The sequence below is a fragment of the Aythya fuligula genome, chromosome 16, assembly GCF_009819795.1.
Source record: "Aythya fuligula isolate bAytFul2 chromosome 16, bAytFul2.pri, whole genome shotgun sequence".
NCBI classification, from domain to species: Eukaryota; Metazoa; Chordata; class Aves; order Anseriformes; family Anatidae; genus Aythya; species Aythya fuligula.
The window spans coordinates 11,000,775-11,019,150 of NC_045574.1; the positions used below are offsets into that span (position 1 = coordinate 11,000,775).

An 18,376-nucleotide genomic window follows, 5' to 3' on the forward strand; every position below is an offset into this window, starting at 1 on the left:
GATATTTAGACTTTCCACATAGCTGCAGATTAATGAGTACTGATTCCCTGCTGACCTGACATTAATAGGAGGTGCTTGACAAATTCTAAAATATAAGGATAACAATCCCATTATATTTAAAACACAAATTTGCTATTAAAGTTGGAGCTTGGAAAACTGTTTCCTTTAACTGACTGCTCATATTATAGTTTAGAGTGTATTTTGGCTTTTTCCTCTGTTTCTGTAATGTTTTTAGAAGCACATTTTCTCTGATATTTAGCTTCATGAAGGAAAGAATTTGGCTTTTTCCATTTTTATCCCTGTATGATTCTACACTTTCAAAATGTAGCATTTCCATCCTTAAATGGAGTTATGAGAGGCAAGTAAGAGTTCCAGCTCGATTAAAATTGCATGCATTTTAATTGTACATGGAGGTGGCTGGAATTAGTACAAATACCTTCACTAAAGAGGCAGAAAGACTCGAGGAATGTCACACTGTGCACTGCAGTGTTGCAGCATCTTTTTTCCATTGTTGTCTATGAACAGTGGAATTGTAGAAAACTAAAATGATCTATGTGTGTTTTCTGAAACTCAGGTCAAATAAAGAAGGCTATTAATATCACCTGATAACTCGTGTTTCAGAGGGTGGGGATGCACTGGAACAGGTTGCCCAGAGAAGCTGTGGGTGCCCCGTCCCAGGAGGTGTTCAAGAACGGCTGGATGAGGCCCTGGGCAACCTGACCTCGTGTGTGGCATCGCTGCCATGGCAGCGGCTTGGAACTCGGTGGCCTTCAAGGTCTCTTCCAACCCGAGCCGTTCTGTGACCTAGCAGGGGAGTTGCTTGTCCTTACGTGTCAGGTTCCCTGCAGATGCAAGGGGGACACCACTCCTCTGTCTGTGTGTATTATTTAGTGGCTTCCAAATGACAAGTGGAAGAACAAGCTGCAAAATGTGATGGGGTGCTTATTAGTTAACCAACACAAAACAAGCAAACCACGCTTCCCTCAGGTTTTATTTACAGCTTATCACGTTACTTCACGCAGATATACCACAGAAGCTTAAGCAGCCCGTACCCCTACGCGTATTTACACCCCCGCGCCGGCCAGCCCGTGTCCCCCACACCTCCGGCCGAGGCCCCGGGGCCGGCCCGGTGCCACCCTCAGGCCCGGAGCCACATCCGGGCCCCGAGCCCGCCTGCGGTGCCCGGCGCGGCCGCCGGAGGCCGCCCGCCCCGCCGCGGTGCCCGCCCCGCCGAGCCGGCGCTGGGCGGCGGGGCGGAGCCGTGCGGACGGGCCGGGCCCTGCCGAGCCGGGCTGGGCCGAGCCGGGCCGGGCCAAGCCGAGCCGAGCCGGGCTGCGGGCAGGAAGATGGCGAACGTGCAGCTGGAGTTCCAGGCCAGCGCCGGCGAGGCGGACCCGCAGAGCCGCCCGCTGCTCGTCCTGGGCCAGCTCCACAACCTGCACCGCCTGCCCTGGGCCCAGCTGCGGGGCAAGCTGCAGCCGCGGGTCACCGAGGAGGTGAGGCCGGGCGGGGGGAGCGCGGATCCCCCCTCACACCGCCACCGCCGCCCCTCCATCGCCACCGCCCCGCTGCCGCCGCCGCCTCTCCCGGCTGCCCGCGGGGCGCTTCCCGAGGCCGCCTCTCCTCTCCTCTCCTCTCCTCTCCCCGGCCCGGCCCGGCCCGGCCTCGTGGTGCTCCCCGTGCCACGGCTGCGGCCGGGCGGCCTCGGGGCGCTCCCCGGGGGGCTGCGGACCCGGCCCGGGGGCTGGGGAGCGCCCGGCTGCGGCTCCGGGGCCTGCGGCGGGTAGGGGCCGGGGCCTGCCGGGCCTTGCTCGGGGGAAACCTGCACTTTCAGCAGCGGGAAGGGACTTCACCCGGCTGAGCGGTGCCCTAAAAGCCCCCCGAGGCGGCCCTAAAGAAAAAATGAAAAGCGAAACCCACCGGGGGCCGCTCGGCTCGGTGCTGCGGGGCGTCCCCGAGGCCCTGGGGCAGCCCCGGGTCGTGGCCGGAGCTGAGGGCAGGGCTGCCCCTTGGAGCGTGCGGCTCTTTCTTACCTTTTACCCGCTCTGACGGGTGGAAAGCGCTTTGCATGCCTCCCAGATGACAAGGTGCTGCCTGCCATTACAATAACCATCGAAATACACGCTCTGGGGTGGCAGATGGCAAGCTGGGGACTCAGCCTCGCTGCCTGCAAGGGGTGAAAGATATCGCGTCCCTTTCCTCCTCCCCTGCTTTCAGCTACGGCTGCGGAGTCTGTGGATCTATTTTTATTTAGATGGTGTTGATGGCTTGTGGCAGAACGATAGATGTTTTGCATCGCGGCTCTGAGGTTGCTAGATGCTTGGCAGTTTTATGTGTTGGGCTCTTGAGTCTCTTATGACAATATTTAGCCTTCTTTTTTGCTTTTAATTAAATTGCTGCATGAAAGAATAACGTGGGGCTAGTAAATCAGTCCATGTATTTATCACTAGCAAAATGGTATCAACTTAAAAGCGTCCGAAGCAGCCTGTGCATTAATGGCATGCTTTTGAATTATAATTCATGTGGCTTAAGAGATACTTGAATGGAAAGCACATTTGTGTTTTCTGATTAATAAATGGATTCATTATATTTCCTGCCTCTTTGCTGTCGTAGAGGTTATTGCATTTAAAAGGGTGTCATAATGTTTTTCCATCTTATTCCAACTATGTTGAGGCATTCTTAAATAAAGGATTTTAGTTGTTGGAAACAAAGTCTGATACAATTCTTTCTTTTTTTAATTCTTCTCCTCAGATATGGCAGTCTGCTTTAAGCACTCTGAACCCAAACCCTACCGACAGCTGTCCTCTCTACCTGAATTACGCCACTGTGGCCGCGTTGCCTTCCAGGGTCAGCCGACACAATAGTCCATCTGCAGCTCAGTTCATCACCCGCCTGGTCAGAAATTGTCTTCCAGGAGGTGTCAACAGATGTATTGTTGTAAGTGGCTGTTGGAAAACGCTTCTGGTGAAATGTCTAGTATTTTGTTGACTTTTTGGGATTTTAGCTGTATCCAAGGAGACAAAGGGTGGATGAGTGTTACCACTATAATTATACCAGCATTTATAAATGGTTTTGCTCTGGAGCATAAACAAGACCTAAGTATAATAGCTTATACATGCTCAAACAGTTGGAAGAAATTAAGGATGGATATGTATGAAATGTTTTCAACCAGTAACGTCCATGCAAAGGGAAGCAGTAGTGGATTTTTTCAAAAAAAAGTATTTAAGGCTTTAGCACATGGTACATATCATGCTTTAGAAGATTGACGTGGACTTCATACAGAGTGCTCTGTCTATATAGGATAGCCAGTTTTGGGTGACTCAACTTAGTCAATAAGTTTTAGAAATCCTAATGTAAACTAGTACTCTAGCACAAATCTTGTGCAGGAAAAGGTGCGCTACTTTGGTCACCTTTGGCATGAGCCGGATGAATTTGGTGGTTTTTCTTTCTATGGCTTCTCCAGATTAATCGAGAGTTCCAGCTTACTACGGAAAGCTCATATAGTCGGCGTCAATAACAAAATCTAATTATACTCTTCTCCTGGAAAACTTATTTGCAAGAGTATTAACTCTACTCATATTTTTTCCCTTGTACTTATATGTGGAGATGTTTAACTGAAACTTCTTTCCATCAGTAATTTCTGTAATGAACGTCAGAAAAATATTTTATATATTAAAAAGGTTTGGGTTGATATTAAGCACATTCTCATATCATTACTCTCATTGTTTTATTTGTTTCGAATACATACTGATGGTTCCCTTGCTTTTTTGTCTCAATCCTTGGGCTAACCAGTGTTAATTAGACACCTATAATTAAACCAGTCTAGTTCCCTTAATTCTACACAGTCAGGTCCAGCAATGTTCATTTCCATATGGGAACTGAGCTGAATGAGTTCAGTTTGGTGCTGTTTATACTGCTTCCCCTCCCAAGCAAAGTGCAGTGTATGAGCGTGTCTCCATTCAGACATCAGTTCTTTTCCTCTTTGCCAATGGTAATGAATCCCTTTAAATGCAGTCTTCGTGTCCCTAATGTTACCTAATGTTACCTGACTTGATTCTCTTCTGGCTTTTTTTTTCAGATGGTTTGTGAGCGGTCTGAAGTTTTTGCTTCTGCTTGTGCGTTGGCCAGGGCTTTCCCACTGTTTACGCATCGGTCCAGTGCATCAAGACGCACAGAGAAGAAAACTGTAACGGTCGAGTTTTTCCTGGTTGGACAAAACAATGGACCAATAGAAGTGGCAACGCTTAAAGTAGGCTTTTGTTCCCCCCTTTCCCTTGTGATCGTTTGTTTTCATTATTCTCTGAAATCTTTTTTTAAATTTCTTCAGTTTGTTGCATGCACAAATGTGTACCTCAGGCTACATATGGCGTAGGCGTTGTATCTAAAGTACGAAATGATTCTAGATCAAAGTTCCTTGAAATTGTTCAGTTCAGAGCACAAGTGAGTAGAAATATTGAACATATTCTTGCAGCAAAGACTGAAGATGCTATTTAGAATGTATGTTTCAGGGGTGAAAAACACCAAACAAGTAACACAGATTCCTCTTTTCTCACATTTATCACAGATGCAAATAGTAGGGTTTTAGTGTTTAATACTATTATCTTCGGTGCGTGGGCTGCTCTCTTTTATTTGGGCACAATCTGTCTGTGGTGTGCAGGTGACTATCACACTGATGTCACTGAAGAGTTGTTTATTCTGGGATCACGTGTGGCTTCTGGTATTTGTGTGATGTACCTCTTTGTCTGAGTTTTTATAAAAAACTGTAGCCAGAAGGAAGACCCCTGAAGAAATGCTTCAGCTTGGGGATGAGCTGTACATAACAGTTCAGTGTTTGTCTAAGTTGTCTTTCAGTAGCAGGTAGTCAAAGATTGTTTCCCTTGCACCTGACTGTTTTAAAGACGAAACTACTCATCAGGTAACCTTTACTATTCTAGGGCATTATCTTCAAGATCCTAACTTAAAAGCTTTTCCAAGTATTGCACTTGAGCGGTTAGGTGACTTCCAGGTCAGTGTTCCAGATCTGTATTTCAGTGCACATTGACACTGTGATCTGATTGAGGAGACTGTTGCTACATCTGAAATTCGCAGAATTGCAGCTTTAGTGATTTTTTCCTTCTATAACTGTTACTGCATACTTTGTTCTTATTCTACTAAATGAGTTGGCTACAGCAAATGATGCCAGACCAGTCTTCAGGAAAATGAAAGAGAGATGTGCTATGAGTACAACAGTTGATCGTTGAATTTTCCCTTACCCCGAAATAATAATAATAAAAAAAAATCTTTATTTAAATATATATATATTTATATATATCTCCCATTCTTCCCTTTGATGTCAATGCCAAAACAACTGCTGGCTTCCTCCAAGCTAAATTTTCACCCCTTAAATTCAACCAGCACCAGACAGCTTGTGTAGAGTGTGGAAGAGGCATGTGGTAGCATTTTTTAGCTAAACCTCTCCCTAGGCATGTTGCCATATTCTGCACCTACTGCATTGTCCATGGTATTTTATGGTGAGGACTAGAGGGATTGTCACAGTTTTATAGGGCAATTACTTAAGGTTGTTGTTGTCCTGGTTCTCTTGAGTACCCTGGAAGCCAAACCCAGGCACAGCTTATTTCTGTGAGTGTCATGTTGATTCCCTTGGACTTGTCGTTAACGTTAGAGCACCTCCTTTTACCTGCATGACCCTAGTGGTGAATCACTCCCAACTTAGTCTGGCTCCTGAGGAGGTTCTTATCCCTTTAGGGGAAGTAAAGCAATCAAAGTAATTGTAGGGAATCAGGCACCACTCCAAAACAAGCCAAGGTTTATGAGTCTGCTGGGATACAGAATATATAGAGTCCTTAGGCCAGTCTGGCCAAGCTAAACTTCAGATACCTCAGCACAAATAACTAGCCAACACATCAGATTCTTTTGAAACCCATCTTGACTCACCCTTCTGCTGTGTGTGTGGTCTTTGGTGTAGTGTGGCTACTGGAAAACTTGAACAATTCCCTTCCACCTGGTCTTTTTTGCTTCAAGTTGTTGATTCCCAGGAGCTGAAAGTTAAAGCTTAGCCTCTGGTGCCTTCATTGTCCTTTTTCCAGGAGGATGCTTCTTTGAGGGAACAGCCTCAGTGTGCTTGCTGTGGGCCCTTTTGGTTCAGTCCATTCTTGTGTAGGTATGTCTGCTCTCAGTCCAGTTCTGCCACAGGAGCGAGGCAGTCGATGCATGTTTCACACAGATAGCTCATGTTTCACCTTCCCCATGTGCCTGCCATATAGAACGTCTTATGGTATTAATCTCTGTTGCACTGAACCATGCTGCCTGCTGTATTAAAACATGTTGTACATTATGTAATTGCTGCAGGTTTCCAGCCCAAGTAGTCTACAAGTTCATTGTGGCTTCCTGGATTTGTTTTATCTTGTCCTTCCAGCCCTCCACCTTGCTTTGCATTCTTGGTCTTGCTTTTAAAGCAGAGAACGCTACTAATTCTGCAGAATCAATTCACTGGAAGGAATCCAGTTGCTTAGAAATCAGAGCATAGGAAAAAATATCTTCTATTTAACACGTATGGAAAATAAGTTAGCTTGGTTGACATTAGTCAGTACTGCTCAGCTACCTGTGATCAGTTGCAGTTAGGCATTACTGTGCTCCAGGGGAATCCTACATCCAGTGTAGGCTGCTTAGGACTAGGTACAACATTATGCAGAAAACCACCTAAACCAAGGCCGGTCCTTAAGTGTCTTCGCTTCTATTTATAGTGCCTGGCAAGTGCTACAGAAGGAGTCAGACTGGCTGCTCGAATCGTGGACACCCCTTGCAATGAGATGAACACGGATAACTTCCTGGAGGTGGGTAATACAGCTGATGAGCAAGAGTTACATGTTGGAAGTCTTGACTACAGCAATAAAGAACTAGTGTGCCTATCTCTGAGCAAAACTGCTGTGTCAGTCTAGGAGATGTATTAAACAACCCGTTCAAGGATGCTCAGGCTATTTCTTTAGCTATTAATATTTAGTACAACTTACCAAAGTTGGAAGGAGATAGTGTAATGCTTGGTGTAAGGAACTGGGAGTCAGAAGAGGTGATGACACGGGCTCCTTTGCCAGTGCTAGTGCTTTCTTAAGCCCTATGGTGGTAAGTTTCTGAAATTATGGGACAGAAGTTGACATGCTTGCAAATCAGGATCTGGAAAGCTGTTGAGGGTGAAAATATTCCTGCCCTATTTCATCATGGTTCAGTAGAGTGAACAGCTGGCTTTTACCTCTGAAGATTTCTCTTCCTGGCAGAGCTTAAAGGTCAGATTTGCATTTCATGCAATACTAAATAGTCAAGGGTGTCAGTGAAATTAGACCATTGGAAACCAGCATCAGTCCCAAAATAGTGAATGTATGTGTGTACATGCAAAATCATGTAAAACCCGCATGTGGGTTTTATGACACAAATGTGTCCTGATGACTGACTGACTGACATTGTCCTTTTTCTTTTAATGATGAAGGAAATCAAAAAAGTTGGCAAGGATCTTGGGATTACTCCTACCATTATTCGAGATGAAGAGCTGAAGGAGAGAGGCTTTGGAGGTATATCTTGTTAAAAATTCCACTTTTTTCCTAGCAGTGAATTGGGATATTGTATCGTCTCCATTGTGATATTTTATTTATGCATTTCTGAAATGGTTTTATAGCCCACAGTATTCCAAGATACAGCCAGTCTTTTTGCAGTCTTTCTTGATTAATTGTGGCTTAACTGTCTTGTTTTCCAGGTATCTATGGGGTTGGCAAGGCAGCTCTGCATCCTCCAGCTCTAGCAGTTCTCAGTCACACTCCAGATGGTGCTACACAGACCATTGCATGGGTGGGCAAAGGTATTGTGTATGATACTGGAGGACTCAGCATTAAGGGAAAGGTACATAAACACTTCTGCTGTCTTTGCTTACCGTGTTGTTTCCTGATGGAAGTAATTCTGTTAATGTCCATAGAAACCAAAGAGTATCTGTTTGAGTAAACACTTGATTTACCATCATCTGTGCAGACACAAAATACCATGAGAAAAGACTATATAGAATTCAAGGAATATTTTACAGAGCTACTGGGTGCAATTTAAGTATTGCACACTGCTAGCAGAAAGTGAGAAACAAAGATGTTTCATTTCCGATTTTGGAGAAAGATACAAAACCCATTTGAGTCGACTTCAACGCGTGTCTTGTAATGAACATTTTTCCTTTTTCTAACAAATTAGCAGTAGAGGTTTAGTATTTTCCAGTTCTAAAGCAAGTAGAAGTAGACGTGCATGTGTTCCTTGCATTTGTTATGACACTGTCAAGACCAGAGTTGTAGAAGCATCAGAAACAGTAGTTTTATCAGGCTGTACTTTGAAACTGAAATCAAAAATTTTCTTTTTTTAAAAAATCTCTCTCTGTTTAAATAGACTACTATGCCTGGAATGAAGCGAGACTGTGGTGGAGCAGCTGCTATTTTGGGTGCCTTCAAAGCCACTGTAAAGCAAGTAAGTAAAATGTGTTAATTGATATCATGTAGCCTAGCATTGCCAAGGAGCAGGCTGGCTTTTGGATATATTCCCAGATATGGGGGCCAGCCTAATCCTAAAGTTCTGACCTGCCACCGCCTTTAGTGATCTTGGGCCACTCTGCTCTTTATGCTATTTCAGGAAACCGTTTCAAATCTTTGCTGGTATCTTGGGAATTGTGAGAAGTTGCTCAAGTGCTGATTTTTTGTTATGAGTCTTTCTAGAGCTTCAGGGTCTGTTCTGAGGATTGAGTTGACTGTAGTTCCTTGAATCAGATTCATACCTGAGTTATCCAGGTATAAAGCTTTATTGTTTAAGCTTTGGGATTTGGGGCAGCTGTTGTCCCTTAGTAAAGAAAGGGATGAGCAACTCAGGGTATGAAGCCTATCCGTATTCCAACTCCTGCACGCCTATCCGTATTCCAACTCCTGCACCAGTTCTAATATTAACCTACTAGGGAAGTGGCAGTTCTAGTCTCATCGGGAGCTGCTTGTTGGGCTCCTGTGGTCAGAAAGTAGTAGGGGAGCTGAGAAGAAGCCAACCATTGAAATATGAAGAATTTTTTAAAAGTACGTTATGCTTTCCCAATATGAACTGGGGAGATGAAGTAGCTGCTGCCAATAAAACCCTGCCCTCTCCACAAATTCAGTCACTGAGTCTTGCTGACAGAGCAGCTATTGCCTCCAAGGAGTATCCAAAGTTCAAAGAACTTGTACTGCTGCAGATTAATGCATAGATCTGATGGAAGCTTTGTCCAGGGGATGATCATTGCCAAATTCCCATTTCTCAACAGCTTAGCTCTGTGCCTTGGCCTTAGCAGTATGTTTGATGTGGAAGAATTGTTAACTTCAGTTATCTGCAGAGACTTAAAATTGAAAACACATTTCTGAGCAGCATCATAGGAAAACTGCTAGGTTTTCATAACCAAGTCCTTCAGAAAGTTAGATCACATGTTTGCAGGGAACAAAAGCTAGAACTTCCACAGTGCTTTGGGAGAGGCTGGGAAAACCATGCATGTGGTATGTTCTCTCAGTGATTCAGTCCTTGTTTCAGAAGTATGTGTGCATGTAATTATCTGCACTGACAAGTTGCGTTCACAATCGCAGTAGCTGTGAATGTAAGTCATCAGATATTTCATATACGCGAATGAATAAACTGGTGGTAATCTGTTTGGACAAACTGAGCCTGAAGAAGCTGTCATACCTCACAAGAAGTCTGTGCCTTTGTATCTAAAAACAGGAGAATGTTATAGCTGCTTAGTATTACAATCCCATGCAAGAAGACTTGTTAATTAAATCCTTGCAGAAAATGTGTTCAGGTAGGCAGTGGAAATAATTTGTCTTTGTTACTGTTTCAAGACCTTTTTTTTAACACTCTTAAGAATAATATAAATGTGGAAGAGGTTTAAATTAGCTGCACTTTGTCAAAAAGACTGAAGTTTAAACTTCTGTTGGATAGAAAGCTCAGTAGGAAGAGGGGCAAAGGTTATTATCCATCTTCAGAAAATATCATCTGCCTACATGCTGTTCAGCAATTTTACAATGTGATTTTAAAAGCCTTTGGATAGCAAACACAACTGAGTTATTTTTTCCTTCAAATATGCATTTCATCCATTGTGAGCTTTCCAACACAAGGAAGAAAAGAAAACACATTTTCTAAATCCTTCTCACCTCCTGCATGTTAACGTAGGGAGTCCTGCTTTTAAAAAGCTGCAGGATGAGATTCAATAAAAGGCAGCTGATAGTGGAAGTGGGTTTACATTTTTTGACAGTAGATTAACCACATCTCCCAACCGGGGGAGGAAAATTTGGTGCAATTCAGTAAGAGATTCTTAACAGAGTGTTTTTTCATTGCGGACAATTTTGGAAGAGGAAAGGATCATAGATGGAAGGGTATCTTATCTACAGTGCTGTTTTCCCACTGGCTGGGCAAGCAGCTGTAAAGTTATTTTATGGTTTCTAGAGGCTGTGTGTTATTTTTGAAAGTTTTTGATTGATGTACTTGTCCTTTGGACTTTAGAACATGGGCTGATTCAGCAAGTCCACGTTACTTTGGCTACAGGACTTTTATTAAGAGATTGACAGTAAAACTGACCCTGTTTTCCCTAGGAGTTTGATGTCTTTAGGACTAGCTATCCCAGTTGAGGAGGAACGATGCTTTTATTTGTTTAGTGCTGCTGCCTCCCGTTGTGTTGGTAGGATCTTTCCACATAATACAGTCACTGTACAAACAAAATCTTCATGTTTTAAAATATCCATAACTATATAAGTGCGTGATTTTGAACCAAAGTAAACTAGATGGGATCTGGCAGAAAAGAGAAGGTTAAGGGGTGAGAAGAGTTTGAAAATGCTGTGTCCTTTGTAGCAGAAATTTTGTATTTATAAAAAAATAAAAAATGGAAAACAACTAATACTAGTCATGAATGATTTTTACTTTCACATGTAAAGAGAGAAGGTAGATACTGGTAGTATATATCTTATGTGCGTTCCAGGCTTGATTCTGGGCAGCAAGCTGCGTTGCTGGCAGTTGATAGATCCACTGAGACGTGGAGGAGTACCACGTTCCAGGGTTGCCATGGTCAAAGTTGCTTTCCAGAACAATTATCAGAGATGGAATCTGTTCATCTGGGGCTGTTTTTTTAGGAAAGTGTAGAGTTCACAAATGGCTGCGTATTAGCATTTATTATTTCCATCCTTTTCCATTAGTACTGTAAGCTCTCCTGTGATGCTGAAGAAGTGATGGGAAGGAGCTCAGTTTCTCAGGTGACCCCAGTTGTGTCTTTGCTGTCACTGGAAACTAAATAAAAGCAGTGGAAAAAACAGGGTTTGGAAAATAATCCCAGGCATCCTGACTGGCTGTGTAACGTGCTGTCACAAGCCTTTTTAATTGTCATGCTCAAAGCATCTGTTACTTGGATCTTTCATTCTTTTTCAGAAAATGACTACAAAAGGTGAAGGGTTATAAAGTTAATACATCTCTGTTGTGAGTCTGTGTTGGAGTTGTACTGAAATTAAAGTACCACATCTTTGGAGGTGTATTCAGCTGATTTTCATTCAGGGGTACTGTAGTTCTGTGACTTAAGGGGTGTTTTTGGTGAGCCCAGCAGTTTTTTGGTGAGTTCAGAAGTCTAAAGCCAGGATTGCATGTTTTCTCCTTGCCTGCTTTCTGTAACTCTTGTCCTCAGCTACAAGATAAGACATTTATCGTAGATTTCCCATGTAATTAGTGGCATTGCTGCCATAAAATCATAATCCCACATTGACTTCAGTCCAAATAAATGAGCTTGGTGTGAATTGAAACCTATTTCTCTCCTATTGTTATTACAGGGTTTTAAAGACAATCTTCATGCTGTTTTTTGTTTGGCTGAGAATGCGGTTGGACCACGTGCAACAAGACCTGATGACATTCATGTTCTTTACTCTGGAAAGTAAGTTTGTGTCTATATCTTTCCTGGAAACACTGAGAGGAAATAATCTTTGGTTCTGTTTGTCTGCATACTGTATAGATTGTGAACCTCAACAGCTTCCCTAAGGATTGCTAATAGGATTTCAGACAGCCATAGTATGAGTTTTCTGCGTGCATAGAGTGACCTGTGTGGTATGTAAGTGCACATCAAGACACATATCATCTGTCATGAGATGAAGTTTCCTTAAAGCACTTGGGTTCCTGTGTTTGTTCCAGTACGACCAGTTTTCTGTTCCCCTCTGTAGTCTGTGCTGTCTCAGTTACAGAGGCAGGCTTGGACTGTCTAAGAATCTCCTGTGGTTTTAAACCAAGTGTGATACTTAGTGGAAAGCAGTAATTAGTAAAATCCCAGCCAGACATGCTGGGTGTTATACAGGCCTGACAGGCAGTGACAGTACCGTGCAGGCAGTATTATTATTACAGTTTTCCAGGTTTGTTCTGTCTGAATGCTTAAAACAGTAGAATATGTAGCAGTACAGTCCTGCAGATTCAAGTAAGAAAGTACATAAGGTTCGAGTCTGCCTTCTAACCAAGTGTTCTAGTCAGGATAGATGTCTTAACCTGTAACCTGTAATCTGAAGTATTGTTGTATTAAATGCCCTCTTTTCTTTCTAGAACTGTGGAAATCAATAACACTGATGCAGAAGGAAGGCTGATACTGGCTGATGGAGTAGCTTACGCATGCAAAGATCTTGGAGCTGATATCATTCTTGATATGGCGACTCTTACTGGAGCTCAGGTACTGATACAGACCTGCTAGTGGACAGGGGTGCATCCTTCTAGTGTCTGTGCATTATATGTACAATTTTAAGAGATTTGGCCGTAGCTGCAATGTCTTTGTCTATGTTTGTAGCACTACCTTTTTTTGTCAAGTACTTTTAAGATGTTTTTTTTTTTTTTTTCTTCTTGGTGGTTCTGTTAGATGGAAAGCAGCTATTAATGCTGAGAGTACAGAACTATTGTGTGCAGCACTGTCAGGCTTAATCCTTCCTGATTTTGTTGTATATTTCATTAGGGAATTGCTACAGGAAAGTATCATGCTGCTGTCCTTACCAATAACGAGGAGTGGGAAAGGGCATGTGTTAAAGCTGGCAGGAACTGTGGAGACCTGGTCCACCCTCTCGTGTATTGCCCTGAGCTCCATTTCAGTGAATTTACCTCTGCTGTAGCTGATATGAAGAACTCTGTTGCAGTAAGATACTTTTTTTTCTTTACATTTTTTTTTATTAGATAAAAATATGCTCCTATGTATATTCTGGATCACGTGTTCATCTGTTGATAGCTGTCTGAAAGTTCTTCCTGTGGGTTCTAATCTTTTAGAAATGGATTGTATTAGGACCTCAAAGACCATTTAATTGGGGATTTTGCAAGATAAATGCCACTCCACTGATATTTAGCATCAATTTTAAATGGGGTAGCCTGCTGCAAAGTTGTCTATGGACTGCTTGCCTTTTAAACATAACCTTAAGATGAATGCTAAATTCCTGGATGGAGACCTTTTAAGAAATAAAATCAAGCATTCCTCAGATCGTATATAACCACTGGAGACAGTAACTGAGAATGGAAAAAACAGGAAATTGAGGACAGAGACCTCAGGGATTTCTGCAGCTGCTTTTGCAGAATTTGAGAGTTACAGTGTGCAGTAAGTTCCAAAAACACTGCAGAAATGATTTTGGGCAGAAGATGAAAAAAGCAGGACCAGATTGCTACCCAGGAATTAACTCAAAGCATTTACAGTATACATGACTAAAAACTGGGTTTTAGAGCCATCCATTAAGCTTTGAATTAGGAAAGACAGTTGTGCAAATCTATAGTCAAGAAGACAACACTGACGTTTTCTTTTCTTGCAAGACCAACTGTATTTTTACTGTTTCTGCAGGACCGAGACAATAGTCCAAGCTCCTGTGCTGGGCTCTTCATTGCTTCTCACATCGGTTTCGACTGGCCTGGAGTCTGGGTCCATGTAGACATTGCTGCCCCTGTTCATGCGGTATGTTCATAGGACTTCTGACATTTTACTCACCTCCCTCACACAAAACATTTGCTCTTGGGGTTCCTCCTCTGTTGGATGGAACATGTGCAATTTTTTCCCCTAAAAAAAACTATCCAATTTACTCCTCATCCCCCAACCCACCTTTGTTTTAAACCCAACTTATTCAGCTCATGCTCCAAATCCATGGTCCTGTTGGATGGAACATGCTCTTGAAGAATGCTAACACAGGTCCATCCTCAAGTCAGTGTGAGCTCTGTTCTTGTGAATCAACTGATGTGTTGGTTTAATCTAACAGTGACAGGTTGCAATAGCAGTAAGGATACAGAAGCGTAAGTCAAGCAGGCTTGACAGTGTTTCTCAAGTATTTGCTATGGCCGTGTGCTGTCAGTGCTTTTGATAGTAGCTAAATTAAACCAGCCCATACTATACAATCTGAAATGTGAATTGTTTTTTGTTTTCCAGGGTGAACGAGCTACTGGTTATGGCGTGGCTTTGTTGCTGTCTCTCTTTGGAGGGGCATCTGAAGACCCTTTGCTAAACATGGTGTCCCCTCTAGGGTGCAATGGAGACTCTCCCCCTGAGGATATGGAGAGGGATTCCAAAAGGCGGCGCCTGATTTAATGCGCCCCCAGCTCTATGTGACGGGGTGCATGTGTTACCTCACTTTGCACTGATTTGTTTTCAAGCAATGAAAATGTCACATGTCAGAAATTGCCATTTTTTTTACTATCATGATAAGATTTATTACTTGTTTCTGATAAAAACAGCCTGATTCATTTTTGTTAGTGTTTTTTTAAATTATTGGTGCAAACAGTTGCTGAACAATATCAGTGGTGCAGACTCCAGGCTCAGCTAACTGTACCAGGAGGAAGGCACATCTTCCTCTGAGCACCTCATGAAACCAAACTAAGTGCATTAATGCATGAGAAGCTCTCTCTATTCTGAAGAAGCAACTGCAGTTCTTGCTTACAAAGCCTTCTGAATTACTTATTTTACCTGAGGGTTTATCAGACATTTCTGCAGGCCCCACTACATCTCTGAACACAGGATAAGGAAAACTGTAGTTTTGGCATATTCAAAGACAATTTAACTTAGTAGTAAAGGAGATATAATGAGAAAAGGCCTTTAGTCTTAATACGGTGCTGTTCCCGCATGTGTAATGTATTTCTGACCAGTAAAATCTCTAAGTGATCCAGAGCATATCTCTACATAAATCTTTCATGTTCAAATTACAGAATGTATTCATGGTAAATGAGGAAAAAATTGGGGGGCTGTGATTGAGTAAAATCCGTTTACAAAGCAGAGTGGCTTCTTGCCACTTAATAAATTTATTATTATTAAAGCAGCTTACATATCCCATGTGGTGCTTCATAGTGTTATTTACATTTCTGAGAATACTGAGTGTTCCAAAGATTTGTGTGCAACCTCATTGCTCTGTTCAAATTCCTTTTGCCAGCACTCACACATCTGAAGACAGACCCTAACACAGTAACAGCTTATATTGATTGGTATGGTGCAGTTCTGAAGAACTGCAATGATTCATTTCATTTGTTTGATTCAACAGTAGTCAGGATGCGTAATATTAGTTTCTGTATAAAGTAGTCTCAAGGAGTTTCCAAGTAATAGCTTGGCGTGGACACACACGGGAAATGACTTGCCCCAATTTATATGTCAGCAGCAGAGTTAGGAACAGAGTGACCAACTTGTAATCAGTGTTAGTCCCTGCCTGGTGAATTCAAGCATCAGCCTTTGGAAACAGTTCTTGGCTCAAACAGCATTGATGTTGAAAAAATCCAACACAGCACACACTTTTGGCTGCTTTGAAGATAAAGTCAAGCAGAGTTGTGACAAATTATACCTTTCCCTGTGTCGGAGGTGATCTCTGGGGAGAACTGGTGCTAGATTTTAGATGGAAGTTCTAACAGTGATGTACGCATCTGGTTTTGGCTTTGTCTTTTTGATTAAAGACCTCGTGAAAAGCCTGATGCAGAATGTAGAAGTTTTTCATTTTGGTTTCTTGGCTGTATTTGATTTATAGGCAGAATGCAACATTTTTTTCTTGCTCAGAATTTCATTATTTCCTATATGTTCCTATTGCTTTTTTTTATTTCCTTGTCCACTTGATCACGGTTTTAGGAAATGTACATAGAAATAAAAGTTCTATCTTCAGTCATTCTAGATGATCAGTGTAAAGCACTACCTGCTACCAAAATCTGTTTCAGGAAATATGTCGAAGAGTTATTTTCATTTCTGATTCAGTCTGACCACTGAAGCTAACGGCAAAATGTTCTAATTTCAGTTCTCTGAAATCTCCATGCTGTCGAAACACTCTTCAGATTAATTAGTTCTAATTTAGAAATGTATGGTGTTTTGCCAAATGAGGCAGGTTTTTACATACACAGTAGCCTGCAGTTCTGTGGTGTACAAGATTATTATTCACTGAGTGCTGCAAGTCCAGATAAAAGAGAAATGAGATTTTAATAACTTAGGATGTTATTTTTCTTTTTTACTGTTTCTCAAAGCACATCATACCACTGGATTTAACTTGGAAGGCACGTAGTAGAAGCCATCTAATAAAATTAATATTGAAAAAATCTAATAGGAAATACTTGAAAAGGAGTAGAAGAGATAAATATTTAGGAAATCAAAAACTGAAAAAAGAGTTTAAATTTGCTTAAGCAGAGTAAAATAACCCAACACCTAATGAAGAGAAAGAGGTTTGATGCTTTTTGAAAAGGAGCTGTTCCAATGATTAAATAAAAATCAAGGTGGTTTTTGTTTTGCTTTATTTTTAATTATCATCTCTTACTATTTCCCATGCACATTGTTATTTCCTTCTGTTTAGATAAGAAGTCTGTCCACTACAGCAGATTTAGATACCTAAACCGATTTGTGGTCTCTAGATAAAGTTTCAGATTTCCTTCAGTGTTTCAGATCTCATGCTTGTTAAGCTCACAATCTTTCTTAGCCCCCTAATGGACAGAATTTTAGCTCCACTAAGGCACACTTCTACCAGCTCCTGGATTTTCTTACCTACTTTCACATGAAGGACAATTTTAGCTTCTGCAGCATTTGCCCTGAAGTAGCTTGGTGCGAAGTCTGGAAACTATCTAAGAAAGGGGAGATGTCAAAACTGCCTTAGAAGTAGCAGATAACCAGTGTCAGAAATTATACACAGGATGGTTACCAAGCAGAAATAAGCCTGTATCAAACACAATTTGCAACTGGAATTTGCAACTGACGCCCATTTCTGCGAATAACTGAGCAGATTAAAAAGCTGTTTGATGTTCTTACTGCAGCAATTACTGTCCTGACCAAGTGCTTTGTGATTATGAACATATTTAACTGCACAGTCCCCTCCATGTGACAAAGCAGTGCGTTACTTATGGGGAACACTTTCAGACAGCAGAGGTTTACCTCAGTGGATTTAGGTGACCACACCTGAAGTATATTCTGGTACCACTTAAGCAACTTTAAATAGAAGCACTCTCTGCTGGGCTATGTAGCTTAATAAAACTTCGCTAGAGCCTATGTCCTCCATCAAAGATACCAAAGCTCTACAGGGCTCACTGGGTTGTGGAAAATAACCTTAATATCTAAATAAAGAAGTAAAATTTGGGGGCTCCTAAGCTCCAGGTTCCCAGCTGACCTACCTTCTGAGCAACTGCTAGAGACAGAGCAAGGTAGTGCAGAGCCTGACACCAGGCTCCAGAAGCAGCATAAAGCTAAGGAGGTATCTCTCTAGGTTGTTCTCTAGTTATTAATGCTTAAATTGCTGCAGATGTGGTGGGCCCAGCACTTTCAGAAGGAGATTGGTAATTAAGCATAAGCTAGTAGACCTGGGGAGTGCAGGTCACACCTTCCTGCTGACCTTAGAAAATGGAGTAGGCCTCTTAAGCCTGCTTGTTCTGTGGCATTAGCTCTCTGCCCATGTGTGTTTTGTAGTGCTTTCCCCAAAAAATGTGGATATTGGCTCCTTCCTGGTCTCACACAGCATTGCAACAGCAGGCTTACTATTTCCTTCTTGTTTTTTCCTCTGGGCAATGCTGCTGTTAGCTGAGGATTTCCTGGTGAAAGCTGACACAGGCATCGGGTGAGTTAGTGAGCTTCTCTGTCACAGCTATCGGGCTCCAGGGGCTGATGAATACTTGTACAACAGATTGGTTCTGCTTTTGGTAGTTTGCTATGAACAAAACTAGCTTATATTGGGAGGACAATAGTAAAGAAGGAGCTGGTGGGATGAACAGAGCTGTCCGAAACCAGGGCCCAATGTGCTTGGGACAGCAGTGACAGGTTGGGGCCTGGTGCTCTGGTGCACCAGAGCAGGCAAAAAGAGCTGGAAAGGCCTGCTCTGCATTATGCCAGACCCTGGGGTCTCAGCAATAAGCAAGTTAACAGCTGGGCGGAGGA

General features: G+C 42.5%; 1 protein-coding gene across 1 annotated transcript; it reads left to right on the top strand.

Moving 5' to 3' along the window:
* The first annotated feature begins 1,282 nt into the window (after positions 1–1,282).
* Positions 1,283–15,325, top strand: NPEPL1 (aminopeptidase like 1). The gene is made up of 12 exons (XM_032198197.1): positions 1,283–1,496; positions 2,752–2,937; positions 4,079–4,249; positions 6,744–6,833; positions 7,481–7,562; positions 7,745–7,887; positions 8,410–8,487; positions 11,835–11,935; positions 12,589–12,712; positions 12,989–13,165; positions 13,853–13,963; positions 14,429–15,325. The coding sequence occupies exons 1-12, from the start codon at positions 1,347–1,349 to the stop codon at positions 14,585–14,587; spliced, it is 1,572 nt and encodes a 523-aa protein (XP_032054088.1). The 5' UTR covers positions 1,283–1,346; the 3' UTR covers positions 14,588–15,325.
* Positions 15,326–18,376: the final 3,051 nt, after the last annotated feature.